Source organism: Myodes glareolus, chromosome 2, assembly GCF_982192425.1.
Source record: "Myodes glareolus chromosome 2, mMyoGla1.1, whole genome shotgun sequence".
Lineage (NCBI taxonomy): Eukaryota > Metazoa > Chordata > Mammalia > Rodentia > Cricetidae > Myodes > Myodes glareolus.
In genome coordinates, this window is record NC_142027.1 from 43,597,355 (window position 1) to 43,618,545 (window position 21,191).

The following is a 21,191-nucleotide window of genomic DNA, read 5'->3' on the forward strand; positions in this document are numbered from 1 at the left end:
AGTTGTCATTTTCTTTGGAATTGAAAGTCATAAAATTATAACTGTAACTGATTAAATTACATCTTAGGGCTTAGGGCTTCTATTGCTGTGAAGAGACATCATGACCATGATAACTCTTATAAGGAAAACATTTAATTGGGATGGCTTACAATTAAAGGTTAGTCCATTATCTTCACGGAAGGACATAGTGGCATACAGGCAGACATGGTGCTGGAGAAGAAACTGAGGGTTCTACATCTTGATCTGCAGGCATCAGGAAGTGAACTGTGACACTGGGAGTAGCTTGAGCATAGGAGTTCTCAAAGCCCACCCCCATAGTGACACACTTCCTCCAACAAGGACTTACCTACTCCAACAAGGCCACTCCTTTTTCTTTCAAGTGTAATATCTTACCTGTGTTCCATTTGGACTTTATATATACTTATTGGCAGTTCAGAGAATCTTAGCTGTGCACTACATGAAAAACCATATCACTTTGACTTTTAGATTTTCAAACAACGTTTTGCTTATCTGTTGAGGTAAGTTTGTGGGAGTACACAGGAGGGCATCTTTGCGAGCATGGGGGGTCAAGGCAAGTTCCTCATCAGAGGTGACCTCTCGGCAGACCCTGAAGGGGAAGTGCTGTATTAATACAGAGCTGTGTCTTTTCTCCCATAGGTATTTGATTCCCAATGCGGGAGATGCTACCAGAGCCATAAAGCAGCAGATCATGAAAGTGTTGGATGCTTTGGAAAGTTAACGTAAAAGAAAGCTATTTAAGTGAAATTAAGGCAACCAAGAGAAACATGAAAATATATTTCCTGACTCAGTACCCTCAGAGACCTTTCATTTGCTCATGGGGTGCCTGAGTAGAGGGTGTGATGCAAATTATTGTAATCAATCTCGGGATGGGTACACTTTTTTAAAAATTTCTTTTCCATCTTTGGTTTTATAAGATGATTTATTATAAAGGTCAGTTATTAAATGACTTTGAAGTAACTGGCCTTGTGCCCTATGGATCAGGGGCACAGAATGCAGTTCTGTTTTGAAGAGCTGTTTTAAGAGACATGCATCCTTTTCGGGTTTGGAAGCAGCCGTACACATCCATATTTGCAATGTCTTCACTGAAATTTAGGGAGTTAATCGCTACAATGAGCAGTAGGAGAAAATTAAAAGTGTAGAGTAATAATTAGCTGACTGTTTCTGTTCTCAAAAAGACTGAAGTCTGTTTCATGGAATGGATGGAGATCATAGCCAACTGAAAACAGAGCCCATAGCTCTATAAGCCCTGAAGCATCAGTCTCGCCTTCTCCACTCCAGTGGGGATTATTTGGTGACTAATTGCCTCACAGACTCTAATCTCTTTCCCAGTGGTTGCTAAGGAACAGTTAACAGGATCAGAAGTAAGTAGGCATGTTAAGGTTCAAATTAGCATTTGGGGACAGGATTGTATCTGTAAAAATGTCATTGGCCTTTATTACTTGGTCCATTTGGTCTAGGATATTTCAGAATGTGTTGAACACTCTGGTTTATGTCATGAGATGATCACCTGTGACCACACTGACGTCCAGTTAAAAGACAGATAATCAGCGAGCCATAGAAATTTCAGTGTTTTTCTATCACTTTCTAAGCATTTTCTTTTGGTTTTGTCTTCTCAGTAAAATTTCAGTAGTTGGAACTATTTGTATTCTTTATCCCGGCAAAGCTGAGGCAGCTGTTCTGCAGCTTGCTCAGATCCATTTCTGTGGCCCATATCAGTCACATGTGATGAGGGATCCAGAAACAGCTTTTGGACCATGGGATGATTTTCATAAAATCTGTTTGAAAAATAATAACTATAACCTGCCATGTCATAAAATGTAATGCTCTCTAAGGGGTTGGTTGGTAGAAATATCCAGATGTGCCCCACTAGTTGTTTTAATTTGCTAAATGGAAATCAAGTGAAATAAAGATAACACAATTAAAAACTTTATCCTAATATCTAAATAAGAACAATTTATTTGAGTGGTTGAAGACATTTGCATGAAATTGCACCTGTGCAGTACTTGATATTTATAACCCCCCCCAACTGTTGTATTGCAGTTTTCTGTTTTCTTGACACCCTCTTTGAAATGTCCTGAAGTCTCATTTTTCAACCATCTCAGCTGTGGGACTTTTTTCATAATATTAATGTAAAGATGTTTGTGTTACTGTTTATAAATCACACCTGTAAATAAACTGATACAGTTTGCTCAAAACTTCTGTTCTCAAGGCTATTTTTATTTGTATCTATCTGCAGATTAAACATTTCTGCTATATTCCTATTTCCGTTCATGTCCCTAAGGTATCTTAAAACTAATAACACTATTTGGGTGCTGGGGTTAAAAAAAAAAAAAAGACAGAGGCAGGAGGATCCCTTGAGCTCAGGAAGTAATGGTCCTGCACCTTTTCCTCCTCTCTTTTCTGGGACAGATCAGTAGATCTAAAGGGACTCTGGCCAGCTTGAGCTTGGTGGGTGTTGCTCTGGCAGACCTTGTCCTTCTCCCTCATTCCTGCTTTGCTTAAAACAACAACAACAACAACAACAAAAACTTAGATTACATTCCTAAAGCTGACCACTTCCTCCTCATGAGGAGGTTCAGCTATCAAAGTACTAAAGTCCAACAAAAGCCCCCTCTGGCTCACCTCATTAATATGCCCAATTAAAATTAAGCACCTCATCCTAACACAGGCTTTCCCCTTGTACCTTTATAAACTGCTGTTCACTTGCACACCGCATCTGTCTCCTCTACCCAGAGTCAGTCCTTTGTCCCTCCAGAACAAATACCCTTCCCCTTTCCCTTGTTCTCTTCCGCTTCTCCCTCATCCTCTGTCTCTGGTGTTTCACTCTTATTCCCTGCTCTCTGTCCCTCTGGGCCAAATAAATCTCTTTGTGCCGAGAACTTGGCCTTGGGTTTCCTAAGTTGATACTTTCCTTTAAAGATCCTTCTCTGTAGACCTGGCTTTCTCTGGAATAGTTGTCATGGCTACCAGGCCAATGCATTTTCTAGTGCAAGATGGAGATGGGGTGAATATGTTATATCTGGATGAAAGAAGGCCATACTGCAACACACTCACACACACCTTCTTCCAGCTCATGCATTCTTTACCTGTCTTCCACAATGTCTCCCAGGTTCTTAACAGATATGTGAGAGATGATTCTGTGAGCCCTTTGAGATGTGATGTGGGTGCTGGGAACAAAACTGGAGCAGTGAGTGCTCTTAACCACTGCGCCATCTCTCCAGCCCATGCATCGACCCCTTTAAACGGCTGTTTCTGGTTCGTTCTTTCCCCCCAGAGATACCACACCCCAAAGTTTGTAAAAACTCAGCCCTCACTGGATGCTCTTTGGCCAAGTTTTTTTTTTTGGGGGGGGGGGGATTTGATCTTCAGGCTTTCTGCTTTTGTCTTGTCCCAGCTCTATTATCTCCTTGCTTCCACGCTCTGCAAATGTGACAAGGTATGTACTTTGACCCCGACCACCATGCTCTACAAATGTGACAAGGTATGTACTTTGACGGGACCACCATGCTTTGCAGATGTGACAAGGTATGTACTTTGACGGGACCACCACGCTCTACAAATGTGAAAAGGTATGTACCTTGACCCCGACCACTGGAAACATTAGAAAGCGGTGTAGCTGGGTGTGGTTCACTACTCAACCCCAGCATCCAGGAGCTGGAGCATGAGGAGTAAGTCAAGGCGGCTCAAAGCTACATAGTAAATTAAAAGGCCTGGGTTACAGGAGACCCTGTCTGAAAAGTCTAAGAAGCCCCCAAACAAATAAAAACAAAACAGCGAATTAAATAATAAATACAAACGCCAAGTCTTAGAATACAGCCTAGCACCAATTCTCCATCTCTTCCCCCTCCTTGGAGCAAGCTTCTAAAGTCCAGTTAGCCTAAACCAACCAGGTGCACCTCCTTAAGCCTGTCAGCAGGTAGCAGTTGTTACCCTGGCCGCTGCTGTGATCCAACCTGAAATTTCAGTTCTTTTTGCCACGTAAAGAGCCTTTCTACCCAAAAGGGACCACTAATGTAGGCCGCTCACTCCTTTTGGCCCTTGGTTCTGGAGGTCTAATTATCTCTTTTTGATGTATTCAAGCGCAAAGAGTGAGCCATTTTTAGTGCAGAGTCGAGGCAAAGATGTAGTTCAGTGGTAGACAGGTGCTGAACTTGTTCAAGCCCGATCCTAACTCACCAGCGTAGCAACAGAGCCCAAAACAACAGCAAAGCCAAACACCTAGGGCCCCAAACTCAACGAGGCCCCGCCCCTCGTCCCAGTTCTTGGCCACGCCCCTTCGACACGCTGCTGGGCCCCGCCTCCCACGTTTGGCCCAGGGATTGACTGACTGGTCGCCTTCCGGTCGCTCTTGGTGCTCCGAAGAAGAGCTATGGCTAGTAAGTGGCTCGCGGCCTGGTCGTCGAGCTCCCCGCGGGAGCGGAGGCTTTGGTGCGGCGGTGCAGATGAGCCGGCTGGCCCTTTGCGTCCCCCGGCCCGCCTTGCCGGTGGCTCAGGTCGCGGGTGTCCGCGGCTCGCGGGCAATCCCGGGGTAGTAGGGCCGCGAGCCGTGCGAGCACAGGCCTCCGGGCCAGGCGTCCTGTCATTGGGATCCCGGAGCTGTGGGGTGGGTGGTGCTTTCAGATTTAGTGGCCCTAACTCCTTCGCCTAACAGATGGTCGCATCTCAATTCACAGTTCATATGTTAGCTTCATGTGCCACTGAGTTCTGTGACTTGGTGCGGACTTCCCACTGATGTGTTTATTGGTGCCATGACCTGGCGTGCTCATTTCAATGTGGTTCCCGCATTGGGTCCTTCACTCGCGGTGTTTTGCTTCCCCCCTCTCCTTGGGTCATTGTTCTTTCGAATTTATGAAGATTATTAGGGCAGCCAGGGATTTCCAAAGCCATTATTATCGTTCCTTGAGAAGGTGAAGCAACAAGTGGAGGACCCCAGTGGAGGGTTTTCCCTGCTCCAGCCTGCAGAGGGCGCTTTCCACCAGCCCCAAGCCTGGCTAGGGCCCTTATCCCTAGAGTGACTTGTGGGAGAGTGGACGCTAGAAGCAAAACCGTGGTGAGTGCGTTGTATCCTCCCTTCAGAAGCTTAGACAGCCAGCTTCCTAGGTTTAGGACCTTAGTGAGTTTGTGTGAACTGTAGTTGCCACAGCTCAAGGTGTGTTAACCTGAAAGTAATGGAGGGTTTTGGTTTCCTTTTTTTAATTTTCTTTTTAATCCAGATCTGGCACTGTTCAGCAAGAGATATTCAGGGCTAAATGTAGCTTCTTACCATATATATTTAGGATAAATCAAAAAGTTAGAGATCGTAGTTTTTATACTTTAAACGATCATTTTGGCCTTCATCAGAAGCCAGGTTTTGTCAGTGTGATCTGTCCTTTTTATTGTCAGCAGTTGTGACGATCAGAACCATGTCCAAACATTGCTAGATGCCCTGTTTGAGAATCCTGGGTCTTGCTGAATGAAGTGGGCAGATCTGATGACTCTTCTTTGTCCTCAGCTTTCCGATTGGCCCTCATCCAGCTTCATGTTTCTTCCATTAAATCAGACAACGTTTCCCGGGCTTGTAGCCTAGTACGGGAGGCAGCAAAGCAAGGTGCCAAAGTAGTCTCCCTGCCGGTAAGTATGGGGACAGCCGACTGTTTCTAGGAGCCGTGGACCTGCCTCAGTGGTGTTTGCCAGCGGTGGTCCTAGTGTGCCCCAGCTCCAACGATGTCTTGTTTCGTGTGTGTCTCCTTTATCACAAAGATGAGCTTTATCCTCTTTACCCTCAGATGTCCAACATTGTTACAGGTCTAACAGGATCAGATGAGGTTTGGGGAAATTACCTAAAGATAGCACTTTTAGGGCCTGTATGCCTACTTTGTTCCTTACATAGTTATGGCTTTCTGTTGTCATGTTTTGAAAAATTGCTTTGATGCTTTAGTTGAGGGTTGTATCGAATTTGGTGGTCAGTAGTATAAGGTCAATGTTGGAGCTCCAGGATGAGCAGTAATCTTCAACAAAGGGAATCTTGTTAATTGTGTGTGTGTGTGTGTGTGCGTGTGTGTGTGTGTGTGTGTGTGTGTGTGTGCTGTGTGCTGTGCATGCGCATGCCCAGAAAAACTAGAAGTCAGTCTTGGATGTCATTCTATAGGAGCAATTCAGTTTTTCCTTCCTTCCATCTTCCCTCCCTCACTCCCTCCCTTCCTCCCTTCCTTCGTTTTTGTTTTTTTTGAGACAAAGTTTCTTTGTGTAGCCATGACTGTCCTGAAACTCTCTGTAGACCAGAGAACTGTTGAAGGCAGATGTGGGGTGTGTGTGTGTGTGTGTGTGTGTGTGTGTGTGTGTGTGTGTGTTTGTCTTTCTTGGTGTCTGTGACCCAGCCCTGTCTTTGTTTCATCCTCATCTACTTTTCCCATCTGTAAGGGTCACCAAGGATCATAAGGATAGCACCAAAGTGGGATTAGAGACAGCGTGGTGGAGTTACTGAAGTCACTGCACTTCTTTGGCTTTCTGAACTTTTTATGCATAAGTTTTGTTGCTTTATATAATCAGTATAATTTTGAACTTCAGAATTCATCTCAGTATTCAAAATCACAGAAAAGACCCAGTTTTTAGGTGCCTGAATGCCCAGGAACTGGCCATTCTGCAAGCTCCGGGTCTAGCCTTCTGCCAGGGTCACCAGAATGATTTGTTGTCTCTGTCCTCCCTGGGGGTAATTGCCTGTCTGCCTTTGATTGCATGTTGTTTAGCCCTAGGCCTTTTCCTGCCTTTTATCCGTTCACTCAGGACAAGAGTTGGAAGACCCGTTTCCACTTTCTGCAGAATTTTAAATGCTTTGCCCCTTTTCTTCTCCTCTAACATTAATCCAGGAGTGCTTTAATTCTCCGTATGGAACAAACTATTTTCCTGAATATGCGGAGAAGATTCCTGGCGAGTCCACCCAGAAGCTTGCCGAAGCAGCCAAGGAGAATAGCATTTATCTCATTGGAGGTAATTTCTTCCATGTGGTGTAACATGTAAACAGTAAAAACATTAGGATGACATTTGTTACATCTAAACTAACACATTTCAGCCCTTGAAAAGGAGGTGGTTGCCAGGGGTCGTGGCACACACCTACAATCCCAGCCCTTGGAAAGCAGAGGCAGAAGGATTGTAAATTCAAGATCAACTAGGGATAGATACACTTCAGGATGCACTAAGTGTAAAACCTGCAAGTTCAGCATGATTATGAGCAGAATTTCCCTACTTAGATTAATCTCCTCGACAAGAGGTGGCTGTACTTTAACAGGGAGTTAAATCAGTTATGTATGCAAAAGGCCTAGCAGACACCATGGGAAGAATCACACCAACCTGATCCTGATGAGTTCCCCTGTAAACAGAGTGTACCTAGATATAGTGTGGCAAGACCTCACCTCTGTTCTCTGTGCTGATTTAGGGGACAATAAACCTCGAGAGGGTGAATAAATATGATGAACAAGGCCATTTCGTATCGCGACTACATGATAATTGAATAGGTGGTGTCAGTGCACAGGTGTGTGTGGAATCGGTTCTGTGACGGAGAAAGGCTTGTGTCTTAGCTTTATCCTGGGGCCTCAGAAATCAGTGTTGTTGTAAGATGCTGAATTTGAGCAACGGGGAGCTCCTGATTTTGCTCTGATGTTACATATTAACGGTTGCGCAATGCCATGGCTGAATTTCAGGGGCAGTTTGGTCACTTTTTAAACCGTCCTCTGACATCTTGCTTAATTATAGCTTATCAATAATTTGGAGTTTAACCCCTGAAAGATATATCAAGGGGGAAAAGAATGCTTAGTTACTGGACCCAAATGACTGTTTCCTAGGTGTTTACTTAGTATCACAAAGCTATTGGCCCGTTCCTTTTTGTTACTGTTTCACATGACTATGTATTTCTCGATGAAAGGCTCCATCCCTGAAGAGGATGCTGGGAAGCTGTATAACACCTGTGCTGTGTTTGGGCCTGATGGGAGTTTATTGGTAAAGCACAGAAAGGTCAGTAGAGGGTATACAAATCTCATCACTTTTCATTTTCTGTTTCTTGCTAGGATGTAGAAATTATAATTAATCTTTAGACTACTGGTTGGTATGTAGCAACGTTGCTGAATTTATTCATCAATTCTCCTAATTTAATTTCGATTCTATAATCTGAGAAAGACAGCTCCATCCTCTCTTTCCCTTACTTCCTTATTTCACTCCTTTTTCTTGTTGCTTCATGTGGGATCTCAGGAATACCATTAAATAATAGGTGTCCTCATCTTGTTTCCCACCCCAGAATGAACACGTTAGCCATTGTTCCCCCAAATATGATGGTTGTTTTAGGGTTGTTTAGTATAACTATTAGATGAGAAGAGTTCCCAGCATGGAAGAGTCATGCTGTCTTGTTTTTAAAGTCATGGTTGTTGTAGATGTTCACCAGATACAGGCCAGAGATTCCTCAGTGCTGGAGTGCTTTTGTAGCCTGGGTGAGGCCTGACGACAGTTCAGTCACCGTCACTGCCACCTCCCCTCAGCGTAAGTTTACTAACACTCAGTGTACATCCTTGGGGTCCTATGCCTGTTCCTTTTACTAATGTAGTGAATTACATCAGTTGATTTTCTGATATCAAGCCACATTTGCTTTCCTGGGGAAAAAGAAAAAGCTCATTTTAGCTAGGTGATGGTGGCATATGCCTTTAATCCCAGATCTTGGGAGGTGGAGGCAGGCAGATCTCTGAATTTGAGGCTAGCCTGGTCTATAGAGCAAGTTCCAGGACAACCAGGACTACACAGAGAAACCTTGTGTTTGGGAGGACAAAAACAAAAAAACTTTATATGGAGGAGATGCATTACTACTGACTTTGCTTTGTAAAATTTTACCTGGATCTTACATTTGTTTTGAGACAGAATCTTTCTTTGTAACTAGGCTGGCTTTAAATTAAATTCAAGTGGTTCAGACTCGCCTGGAACTTGTGGCAATTCCCATGTCTGAGCATCCTTAGTTCTAGGATAAGCTCTTAATTATAGTATGTGCTACCATCCCACTAACCTGTTTTTAAATGCTGCACATTTTTTTGTTTTCTTTGTTGGTAGTGGTGGGTTTTTGTTGTTGTTGGTTTTTGGTTTTGTTTTTTTTTGATACAGGGTCTCTACATAGCCCTGACTATTCTTGTAGACCAGGCTGACCTCAAACTTATAGACATACACCTGTCTCTGCCTCCCAAATGTCTTTTCCTCTTTTGCCAGTTTCGTCATGATTCTGGGAAATCTTCCTTAGCCTTTAGAGTGAGTAACAGCAACACATTACACTCCATGAGGAGCCTGCACAACTCCCACAGCTGCAGAAACCAGATCATAAAACATACACCATTTCCCCATTTCCTGTAAATAGAATAGTATAGAATAGTAAAATAGGGAACCTCTTCCTTCCGAGACGGGAAACAAGATTGTTTAATGCTATTATTTAAACTTATTATTTAATGCCATGCCTGAAATCTCACACAGAGCAATAAGATAGGGGCTTGAAAGTCAGGCAGCTGATAGGGGCAATGTGGGCAGACTGGGGAGATGTTTGTATTGTCAATCTTGAGTATTTCCATATCTGAGCCGCTACTGCAGGGAAGCCTGTGGGAAAGAGGTAACCACTCGATTATGTGTGATGCAGATCCATCTGTTTGACATCGATGTTCCTGGGAAAATTACATTTCAAGAATCTAAAACATTGAGTCCTGGTGATAGTCTCTCCACATTTGATACTCGTACGTACCACATAAGTTTGCCTCTTACAGTAGTAATCCCAGAAAAGAGCAGGTACTTTTCCTTTTATGTCTGTCATCAACTCTTTCATATAGCCTTACTAGAAGTTCAGAATGGAGGAAAGCAAATAGTCAGAGATCTAGAAAGTTTGAACAGAATGGAAACCCAATGTTTTGACATGATACTTCTTTTCCATTGGGTTACAGCCTCCTCGCTATAGCATCCAGAGTGTTCCTGTTGGACCACGATTGATACACCCTACTTAGATAATGTAGATTACTCACAAGGAACGTCCCATAGCTGCCCTGAGATGATGTCCCAATAGGATTGAACATACAAATTGTCTCTGTGTAGGAGTTCTGTGTTAATTCTTCCCTGTCAATGTTCTGTGATCAGAGGTTTACCCTTCTGCCCCATGCTACAGGAGACTCACTTCTCATGTGTGCATCTTCTGTTTGGAAACAGCTTACTGCAGAGTGGGCCTGGGCATCTGCTACGATATGCGCTTTGCAGAGCTGGCACAAATCTATGCACAGAGAGGTGAGACAATACTACAAATGGGTTAGGAAGCTCCTGGGAGGTCTGATTCTGGGATGGTCCTGTGGCAAGAAGGGAGCCCTTAACAGAAAATTGCTCAAAAAAGAAAATCACAAAACATTTACACAAATGCCCAAAATCTCAGATGTAAAGTGTTAATGTATTGTTCATGTCCAGCTCTTCCCCACCGGTTTGCTAAACAGACTTCTGCTGATGATATGGTTTGAGGGGATGTGGCCTCATATACTGTGTAGCTAAGGCAGAAGCTTGCTCCCGAATATCCTCTCTGCCCTTTGAATCCCTCCTATCACTGTGTTGTTATGTGGAGCCCGCTGAAAATGGAGCAGTGGTCTGTGCTCTCTCCAATTTCAGTCCTCACATACAGACTTTGCTGTTTGTAAAATAGAATAAGCCAAGTCAGGAGACCCTAGTTCTGGTTCTTGCTTCTTGCCCTTAGTCGGCACAGCACTTTGATCAATCATTTTCCCTCTCTGAAGAGGTGTGGGTTCTAATTCCCTCCGAACTGCTCTGAGGGAGGATTAAGGAGACACTTACAAAGCACGTCTGGCATTCAGCACATCCCAGTAACCTGGGGGTGGTTACTAGGCTGGAACCGTTGGCACTTAACTAAGTGCCATGGTCTGGATGATCTGAGAGCTGTTTAGCAGATGAGGTGTGTGCATTCTGGGCTTCACAGCATCTGGAGCCGTATTATTCCAGTCACTCGGAAGATCACATCACACACTTTTCCACTGTGTGGTGCTGACCTTTTGGTGTTGAGCAACATGTTGATTACAGCTTTACTTTTTAGAATGGAAGCATAAGTTCTGATGTCAGCCATCATCTCATTTTCTTCTGCCTGTATTTTATAGGACTAGCTCTATACTTTTACATAAAGAGCTGTATTTGACTGTTTTACTAGACTGATCTCTTTTGTATATGGAAAAGTTTGTTTGGCTCTGTTGGATAAGGAATAAAGGGAGGGACCAGAGTCCTCGAGTGTTCACTGTTGCTTTTTGTCTTTCACGCCTGGAGGCTGTCAGCTCTTGGTGTATCCTGGAGCATTCAATTTGACCACTGGACCAGCCCACTGGGAGTTACTCCAGCGAGCCAGGTAAGAAAGGACCCAAGCATCTCACTGCCTTAAATGGAATTCTGCCCTTGACCCAGCCAGCCTTGGCATCCAAATGCACTTAGAACAGATGAATCTTCAGAGAGCTCTGCTGGGTACCAACTCTGATGCCATAATAGTGCCCTCAAAAGATGCTCGGGTTAAAGGGCCATGCCACCATCGCCATTCCTGGTTTATAAGATCAGTTTTAGATTGTACATAGGTCTCTTTTTCTTTTTTCCTTTTGTGTGTGTGTGTTTGCACACATGTGCGCATGTTCTTGAACTATTTCACGAGCCTTGTGACATCTAGTTCCATCCATTTGCAGTGGCTAAATGCCATTCTGTCGTACATAGGTACGATCTCTACTCGTCAGCTAAGACACAGGGTATTCTCATTTCTTGGCTGTGGTGAATAGCCCAGCATACTGGGGTTCATATGGTTTCTTTTCATGTGCTGTTCCATTTTGCTTGGGTTTATAACTTTTAGTAGGATTTCTGGAGCACATGTTGTCTATAACTTTTGGAGAACTGCTTTCCACAGTGGCTGTACTAACCTGCAGTCCCACTAGTGGCCTTCTCCACACCCTCGCCGGGATTTGTTACCCTTAGGCGTCTTGATACCAGCACTGGAACTAGAGTGAGGCATGGTCAGCATGATTTCCAGTTGCATTTGCCTGAGAGCTAGTGATATTGAGCATTTTAAAACATTCATGTTGGCCATTTGTGTTTGTCAGCTGTCTATCATATAAAGAATGTAGGATGGGAAATTTATCTTGGTTCTATGTGCAGACGTTTCATTTCACACTTGACTAGAGTGTTGTCAAGGCCTTTTTATCCCAGGCAGAAAAAAAGAGGCGGGGCTGGAGTCCACATGCTCTTCAAGGGCTTCTCACTTCCTGTAGTTACACACCTCCCTTCCCAGCTGTGGGCTGAGGTCAGATGGCCCTGTGGTGGACATTCGGGCTCTGAATTTTAACACCATGTGGGGGCTTCTTTTTAATACCTATTTAGCCCTGATGCTCTCCCACTAAGTAACCCAGGCTGACTTGAACTTTGTCTCCTCTAGTTTCAGCCTCCTGACTAGTGGCGTTACAGACACGCTTCACCATATTTTGATTTTTTTTTTTGCCATTATCAAACTGGGTTATCTTGTGATATTGAGATTTTAAGAGTTGTTAGTACATATTTGTATATATTTCTCCATTCTGGAGGTTTTCTTCCCATTCTTGGTACCTTCATTTGCTATATGGAAGCATCTTTTTTTGACATAATCCCATGCGCCTAGTTTTGTGTTTGTGTCTTATTCCCCAAAATTGTTGCTCATTCTAAGGTCCAGAAGCCTTTCTCTGTTTTCTGCTAGTGTTTTTATTGTTTCTGTCTTTTTTAAAAAAATAACCGCATACACTTGGGAAGAAATACATTGCAGGTTTACAATGTGTAAGGTATTTGCATTCTGTCTGTTGAATACAGGGCTGTTGATAATCAGGTGTACGTGGCTACAGCCTCTCCTGCCCGGGATGACAAAGCCTCGTATGTGGCCTGGGGACACAGCACTGTTGTGGATCCTTGGTGAGTGTGGTGGCTGAGCTCGGCTGGAAATTGAAAGACGACACAGGATCACCTCCTCTGCAACTGCTCCTCCCTTTTACGCACATATTCCGCCGGCTTTGAGGAGGCTTTCACTTGCACTCCACATGAGAAAGAAACAGTCCTGCTTGCCAGATTGAGTCCTTGGCCTTTGTCCCCTTCTGCTTGTCTTGGCAGTCATACAAAATAAGTAAAGCAGCAGCAGTGGGGTAGGCAGTTGGTTTAGTAAGACATTCCAGAATTCTTAGTTAGTTTTTAGCTAAAATTTAGGCTGAATGACTGGTCCCACGATAGGAATGAGAAACTAGGCAAAAACATCACTCCCCATGTAATAATTAGAGACAGGAATCTGTGGGTTTCGATCCTTTCACAGGGTGTCATCAGATACCCTGTATGTCAGATATTTATATTATTAATGATTCCTAACAGTAGTAAAATTACAATTATGAAATAGCAACAAAAACAGTTTTATGGCTGGTTGGGTCACCATAACATAAAGAACCATATTAAAGGGTTGCAGCATTAGCAAGGTTGAGAACCATTGCATTAGAGAAAACTAGCAGTCTGTCCCCTGTGAAAAGGTAAACCATTTACCACTATATGAACATAACACATCTGCCCATTATTAGCGCAGTTGTTTCCCCATGGACAGCTCACATGGTCAGTAACTGCAGGTGTAAGATTACAGTGTATGTTTACACATAGGATTTCAACTTACATGTGACCTTACTACAACTTTGGATGTCAAAAGCTGACTTTAGTCTATGGTACTTCTGTGTATGTACTCACACACAGAAGCATTTCTACAAATTTCAGGATAGACCAGTCAGCAAAGCAAGAGTTTAAAGTTTAAGTTTCCCTAAGGTGTCCCAGAGGATTCCCCCAGTGTGCTGTGTAGAGGCTTCACAAAATGTGACTGACAACTGATTCTCTAGAGTTCCACACACCAGGGTTTAAGGACATTGGAGAACTGGGTCAGATTGGTTTCTGTCGTGTTCCTGTCTAGATGCTAGTGACAGCTCTACAACCAATCCTCCTGTGCTCTACCCTTTAATTTCATCTGAAGAGTTTTGGTGCCCCAGGCCTATGCCGACAATGAGGTGATGGGTGCCCGGAGTTACATAAAGAACTTTGAATTTGGCAGGACAGGTGGGTGGGAGTTAGAACATAAAGTATTTAACCAAATGACATTAATGCATTGGTAGTTCATCCTTTCCAGGAGTTTGTGGCTATCAGGTAAGTACAATCAGTGATACCAGGTGGTTTGTTATGACAAAATATTTTGCAAATAAATCGTTTCTCTAGATGTGTTTTTTAGCCCCTGAGCTGGGCCAAAAGGCTGGATACTGGGAATACTTTTCTAGATTAGCCTTCCCCTGGTCTTTTGAAGGGCTGTTGTTCCTGCTAGCATATAGACCCTTACCTCTTTTTTTTTTTTTTTTTTTTTTGATGGAGGAAGGGTTTCAAGAAAGGGTTTCTCAGAAGCTCTTGGAGCCTGTTCTGGAACTACCTCTTGCAGGCTGGCCTCGAACTCAAGAGATCTGCCTGCCTCTGCCTCCTGAGTGCTAGGATTAAAGGCATGTGCCACCACCCAGCCAACCCTTACCACTTTTACGGTCTAGTCTTATCCCTCCAATCTGAAACCGAAACTCATTAGCATAGGGAGCCAGGGATCTCAGCCACAGGGTAGAGGTGCTAGTACAGTGGTTCTCAACGTTCCTAATGCTGAGACTTAATTCCTCATGTTGTGGTGACCCAACCATAAAATCGTTTTAATTACTACTTAATAACTAATTTTATCTGTCTTCCTATTGTCTTAGGTGACCATTGTGAACAGGACATCAAATCCTAAAGGGCTAACGACCTGTAGGTTGAGAACCCTAGTAGACCAGGCCCAACCACACTACCAGCAGATGTGGCAGCAGCTGGGAGGGCATGAGGAACTGATGGAGACCCTCCTTGGCAGTTCCTATTGATTACTGGTAGCTCCTCTCCCACTTATAATCATAGACTAGCTATTGTTTTCTAGCAGTGCAGTTTACTAAATATATTCCATACTTTTCCCCACTAAGCCTCACAGGGCTCTTATTTCCACAGGATGTGCCTGCCACAAGTTCACAACATAATAGACCCTGAATTGATACTGTTTTCTTGTTTTAGATCTTAGAATCTCTTGTTAGACAGAGGAAAATACTGAGAACTTGATTACCACCTGGTGTCAGTGAATCTCAATCTATTCTTCATCTCCTTCAGGGGACAGGTCCTGACCAAAGCTGGCACTGAGGAAATGATCCTGTACTCAGACATAGGTAAGACCTGCACGGCTGTGGTCTAGGTTTCTGGTGTCTCCACAGCCAAGGCCACATGCTGCAGCTGGTCTCTTGGAAGGGTTCCACTGTGTCCTGTCTTCTATCCTGGCTGGTTCTGAGGACAAGCTCTGGGGCTCTGCCTCCCTGGGCTTTCTTTGAATTGACCCCAAGACCAATGCCAGGTCAATAGCATCCAGACAAGGCCAATGTTGCCGACGATTCGTTTGTTTTTAGTTTGCAGAAGAAATCTCATTGATTAGTAAGGAGTTGCAAATTGTTCATCATGCATGCTCCTGTTTTTGCAGACCTGAAGAGGCTGGCTGAAGTTCGGCAGCAAATCCCCATTTCAAAACAGAAAAGAGCAGACCTTTATGCAGTGGAGGCAAAGAAGCCCTGAAGTTTGTGTCTGACATGTCTCTATACTCATATACACTATATGACGATCAACTTTACTAAATCTCTTTTTGGACAGTGCTGGTAATTGACCCCAGTCTTACACATGTTAATTCTTCCACTGATATGTATCAGAACCCCCTCACTGAATTAAAAATTTTCTTTAAATCTGCTTGGTAACAATGTTCCAGCTCCTCTGATAAACAACTACTTAGGCTGGTGGTTCTTGGGCATTTCAGTCTTAAGACCTTTTTCACAATACAAACTGAAGAGTGGGCTGGTCATGGTATGATACTCAGCTGTCTGAGAAAATGTACTTTAGTAGGAACACTGATTTTCATGGTGCTAATATCCCATCAACATGACATTTTCAAAATATTTTTATTAAAATTATTTTCATACAATATTTTCATGTTTTCCCCCTTCCCACCCATCCAACTTTGTTCTTTTTTCAAAAACAAAAAAACCTCTACAAAAATAAAAATCAAAACAAACAAGCAAAAGGCCAATAAGACAAATAGAAAAAAAAAAAGTACAGACACACAAACCAATGTAGTTTAACATGCCACTTCTAAACAGTAACAGATGTGCAGTGGGCTCTGTGACTTGTATGGACAACACTGCTCTAACACACGGCTGGTTCAATGCATGTTATTTACCATACTGGTAAATCAAAACTTTTAATATCCAAATATTATATACATATATATATGTATATAGTCTATTATTGTGTTTACTCACAGAAGAGTAACATCTTTTAAGAATGAAATATATGATTTGGTAAAATTTGGTACACAAATACAACTATAAAATACCAGTCAAGAAAGCAAATATGTGTACTACCACCAGAAGTTTCCTTATAAGCTTTAAAAATACGTACTCATGTCCGTCTGTGCGCTGTGTGCAGGTGCTCTTAGAGAACGGAAAGCAATAAGCACTCTTAATCAGTGGGCCATCTCTTCAACCTTTCCCTATAATCTTGTAACCTCTCTAGCTATTCAATCACTGATAAGCTTTACCCCCATAGAGTACTTTGAATTTTCTAGAATTGTGCAACTTGGTGCTTTCATTGATAGTTTATCTTACCTATGTATGCATCAGTGATCTAGTCCTTGTTGATGAACATTTGTGTTCTTCCTGGCTTTCAAATGAAAGAGATAGAAACAAGGTTTTTCATGTCTAAAGGAGTGCAATGGTGGGCTCAAGTATCTGTCACTGTCACTGTTTTCCAAAGCAGTCATCCCATTTTACACTGCTACCAACAACTGTATGAGATCTAGTCCCCTATTCCCTTTCCTCATTATCACTTAGTATATATTTTCATTATGCTTTCCCTTTTTGGAGATGGTGTCTTATGTAGCCTCCACTGGCCATTACACGAGTCTCCCCAGTGCTGGGATTATAGGCACAATGTCATGACTAGCTTCTTCACTATATTTATTTCTCGGGCTGGTGAGATGGCTCAGTGGGTAAAAGAACTTGCTTTGCAGGCCTGATAACCTGAGTTGAATCCATGGAACTTATGTGGAAGAAGCCAATTTTGGAAAGTTGCTTTCCACATGTAGGCCTCATACAATAAGAAAAAAAAGAAGAAAATTGATTTAATGACTGATACTAACATCCTTTCATGTCTATCTTTGGTGATACCATATTTTTATGGCTTTACTTATTCTCAAGTGTTAAGTTGCTTATATATTTTGATATAAATTCTTTGTCAAGTATTGTTTGATAGTCTCCTACCCTGGGGGGGGGATGACATTTACCCTTACCCACACTGGGGATTAAATACAAACCTCACATGTTAAACGTGCTCTTTCCCACACAGTTGCAATCTCACCCATTCTCATTTCATTATTTTGTATCTTGCTATGTGATTTTCCTGTAAATGCCTTCTGAATGCTGAGATTACAGGCTTCTGCCACCATGCCAACTAATTTTCATTTTTTAAAGAAGGATTATTTGAAGAACAAACATCATGCATTTTCATGAAGGTTAAGTTTTTTTTATTCCTTTAAAATGATTATTTATATGTATTTATTCTGCCTGCACGCATGCTTATGCAGCATACGTGTGTCTGGTGCCTGAGACCAGAAGTAAGTTATCTGGTCTCCTAGAATAGAATTACAGGCAGTTTGTGAGCTGCCACATGGGTAGAGTCCTTGAAACCAAACCTCTCCAATCCTCCCTTATTTCCTTTTGAAGTTTGTCCTTTTTCTGACTTTATTTGGTGTCTTCTGATGTTTGTGGCTTTAGCTTCCATTCACAAGTTCTCTCTATGGTTGAGAACTACAATTACACTCTTGGAGAAACAGTATGAAGTGAGCCCCACAGCATCATCTACCAGGTGGTTCCCAGGCTGCTATGCAAGTGTAAGACAAAGGATGAAGGAGGGTTCTTCAGTTACTGCTCTCCACAGAGCTTTGCTGCACTGTTACAGGGAAGTCTCTGGATTTCCCAATCACACCAATAAAACTTGTATATGCCTATCTCCAAAGTTAGTTTGAAACAAGAGACTGACTGAAAGTTAATAAATGAACAAACTACCTATCTCTCTGCTACAAGAATAGATAGAAAAGCTTGAATGTAGTATTTATTTTGTGAATTTACATGTGAAGCCATTTACAAAAGAAAAGATACAGACAGATGCAGCTTTCAGTGCAGTTTCAAATATGTTCACAACAGGCAAAAAGTTTGTGAGTATTTGGAATGACAGTACTGAATGGCACATGCTTCATGTTTCCTACCCATTCCCAATAAAGAAGGGAGTAGAGTAGAAAATGTCAGTATTAATGTAAATACAGCCATGCAAATAAAAACTTTTTAAGTGAAGAGGTCACATTCAGAGATGTAGGACATTTCTGTATTTAGGGTTGCCATCACTGGATAATTATTTCAGAACAAAATGAAGAGCGCTCCAACTTTCCATTATCCCAATCAATCACCTTAAATCATATTAACTGCCCCCACTGAAATCAGCCACAGGCTTACCAATATTGTTCAAAGACTATATAAGAGGAATCAGTCATTTCTAATAGTTTCTAAAAAGACAGCAATTGTAGTGAAAATCATTTTTGGTTTCAGTGGGATAAAGCACCCTTTTAAATAAGAGTGTAAAACTGTAAAATATTCCTTTACTCTCAACAATGTAAACTATAATTAGACTTCATGTCCATACACCTTAACAAACTTGCTTTTTTAAAATATCTTTTCATGTAAATAAACCTCTACATGGATCTTAGAAACAGACTCAGCAAGAACACGTCCCCCCCCCACCGCCACACACACACCAGAAAATCCAGCATATAAATAAGCAAAAGGAGAGTCTGTGAAAGTGATGGACACAACTGTAGTGATTCCAAAGAGAGATGAGGTACAGATAAAAATGAACAACCAAAGTAAAGTCAGCTGTCAGTGTCCCCGGAGATGTGGACGCAGACCATCAGTCCTCAGAGGTCAAACTTACCTCAATACAAAAAGTACTCTATATACCGGACCTCTGAAAATACTGGCTCAACATCCCTTAAGTTAATACAGTCACAGCTAAAGCACTGAACTTGTCATTCCAAAAGAGTATGCTCTGGCTCCAGGACTGACATCTTTTTTGAACCTTATCATATTTCTGTCACTAGAAAACTTAAACTAATTAAATATTCCTATATATCATAACATGTACTCCATCTGTATGTGGGTTGTTCACATACACCCACTCTCCTTAAAAAGCATACTATTAAATAATCTTTACTATGGAATAGGCACAAGCAATTATATACACGTCTCTTTCATCTTACCTTCCTTGTTCAGCCTCTCATTAATAGTCTTCTTGTACAAGTATCAATCAGAATATTTTTGCTTCTGCATAATTTTCTAAAGTACTACAGAATCAGAGGCACTGTGCATGCTGACAATAGCTTAAGTCTTTCAATTTTACTGAAAACCATATTGAAGCTTTTCATCCTTCAAAAAAAATTAAAAAGAATGAATATAAAAGAAGTCTATTTAACAGCACTTACCATGTTAAAGACCAACACACTATAAAACACTCATATATTATACAAACAGCTATAAAAAGAAAATCATTCAGAACATAATCCCCACCCCAATATAAAAAAAAAAACAAATCAACAAATCAAAGTTTTTATTTGCATGGCCAATTACTGTTTGTATTCTACAAGTTTGTTTTAATATCCCTTTAACATATTCTAAGCTTTTGTAGCATAGGGAATAAAAGCTGCAAGACTGCAAACTTCCTTCAACAGCCACGCCCACAACACCTAAACATGAAACAGATGTAATGAATGACAACATCACAAAGGGAATACTAGGTTCCACCATTCAACACAGTGTCATGACAGTGTCTTCAGGGTTCAGTTGAAGAGGGGGTAAACTTCTTTTAAAAAGAGTCAGTCTGCTTTCCCCTTGGTTTTATAAGGTCGGCGGTTTTAATCCGTATTTCTTTGCTACTTCTGTCTGGGCATGGGCAGCATCACAAAGTGAATACAGATGAGCCATCTCCATTTCCGATTTGGCCAGGTTGATAGCTTTGTTGAACATGTCAATGGCTTTCTCCATGTTTCCTCTAAAAAAACAAAAACCGCAAAATGTCAAAGATTCCTTAACAAGCACTTTTCAATAACCAATAGTCTGTGTTGCACAAAGCATTCAACTATAATTTAATAAAATGTTTCTTTCATAATATACCAGAGTGCCTAGCACAGCACACTGCAAGTATCAAAGAATTCTAACTATTCTTAAAAAATACTATTCTATTCCCATTCTGTAGGCTATCATTTTGTTGACCATGTCCTTAGACAGAGATCTGATCTCCAAAATATACAAAGACCTCAAGAAACTGGTCATCAAAAGAACACATAATCCAATAAAAAAAAAAATGGAGTTCAGCCCTAAACAGAACTCTCAACAGAGGAATCTAAACTAAAATGGCTGAAAGACACTTAAGGAAATGCTCAACATCCTTAGCCATCAGAGAAATACAAATCAAAACAACTCTGAGATTTCACCTTACACCTGTAAGAATGGCCAAGATCAAAAACCACAGATGACAACTTATGCTGAAGAGGTTATGGGGAAAAGGGAACACTTCTGCATTGCTGGTGGGAGTGCAAACTGGTACAACTCCTTTGGATGTCAGTGTGGCGATTTCTCAGAAAATTAGGAAACAACCTTCCTCAAGACCCAGTAATACCACTTTTGGGTATATATCCAAAGGATGCTCAATCGTGCCACAAGGACACAGCTTTGTTTGTTATAGCCAGAACCTGGAAACAACCTAAATGCCCCTTGACCGTAGAATGGATGAGGAAAATGTCAATGGAGCACTTCACCGCAGAAAAAAATAACGACATCTTGAATTTTGCAGGAAAATGGATGGAGCTAGAAAACATTATTTTGAGTGAGGTAACCCAGACCAAGAAAGACAATTATCACATGTACTCACTCATAGGTGGTTTTTAAAAATAAAGAAAACCAGCCTACAAATCACAATGC

The 21,191-nt window shown here is 41.9% G+C and overlaps 3 protein-coding genes across 4 annotated transcripts in view; 2 read left to right on the top strand and 1 right to left on the bottom strand.

The window, feature by feature from the left end:
- Tbc1d23 (TBC1 domain family member 23) overlaps nt 1-2,216 on the top strand; it is a 57,102-nt gene extending 54,886 nt beyond the window's left edge. For both annotated transcript variants that reach the window (XM_048422421.3, XM_048422422.3), the window contains one exon: nt 658-2,216. In XM_048422421.3, coding sequence (XP_048278378.1) covers nt 658-739 — 82 coding nt within the window. In that variant the 3' untranslated portion in view covers nt 740-2,216. The remainder of the gene's footprint in view (nt 1-657) is intronic.
- A 2,064-nt stretch (nt 2,217-4,280) lies between these two features.
- Nucleotides 4,281-15,858, top strand: Nit2 (nitrilase family member 2). Its single transcript, XM_048422881.2, has 10 exons — nt 4,281-4,397; nt 5,513-5,631; nt 6,867-6,987; nt 7,919-8,007; nt 9,656-9,749; nt 10,213-10,287; nt 11,320-11,398; nt 12,868-12,966; nt 15,238-15,293; nt 15,599-15,858. Exons 1-10 carry the CDS (start codon nt 4,391-4,393, stop codon nt 15,688-15,690), a joined length of 831 nt encoding a protein of 276 aa, XP_048278838.1. The 5' UTR covers nt 4,281-4,390; the 3' UTR covers nt 15,691-15,858.
- Nucleotides 15,859-19,806: 3,948 nt separating this feature from the next.
- Nucleotides 19,807-21,191, bottom strand: part of Tomm70 (translocase of outer mitochondrial membrane 70) — a 33,751-nt gene continuing 32,366 nt past the window's right edge. The window contains exon 12 of the mRNA XM_048422654.3: nt 19,807-20,262. Within this exon, the coding sequence (XP_048278611.3) occupies nt 20,109-20,262 (154 nt within the window). The 3' untranslated portion in view covers nt 19,807-20,108. The remainder of the gene's footprint in view (nt 20,263-21,191) is intronic.

What these genes read in the sequence shown, in the direction of transcription:
- Nit2 (XM_048422881.2), top strand. An exon ending in TCTCTCCACATTTGATACTC is followed by an intron (nt 9,750 to 10,212) that starts GTACGTACCACA and finishes GTTTGGAAACAG; the next exon opens with CTTACTGCAGAGTGGGCCTG. An exon ending in AGCACTGTTGTGGATCCTTG is followed by an intron (nt 12,967 to 15,237) that starts GTGAGTGTGGTG and finishes CATCTCCTTCAG; the next exon opens with GGGACAGGTCCTGACCAAAG.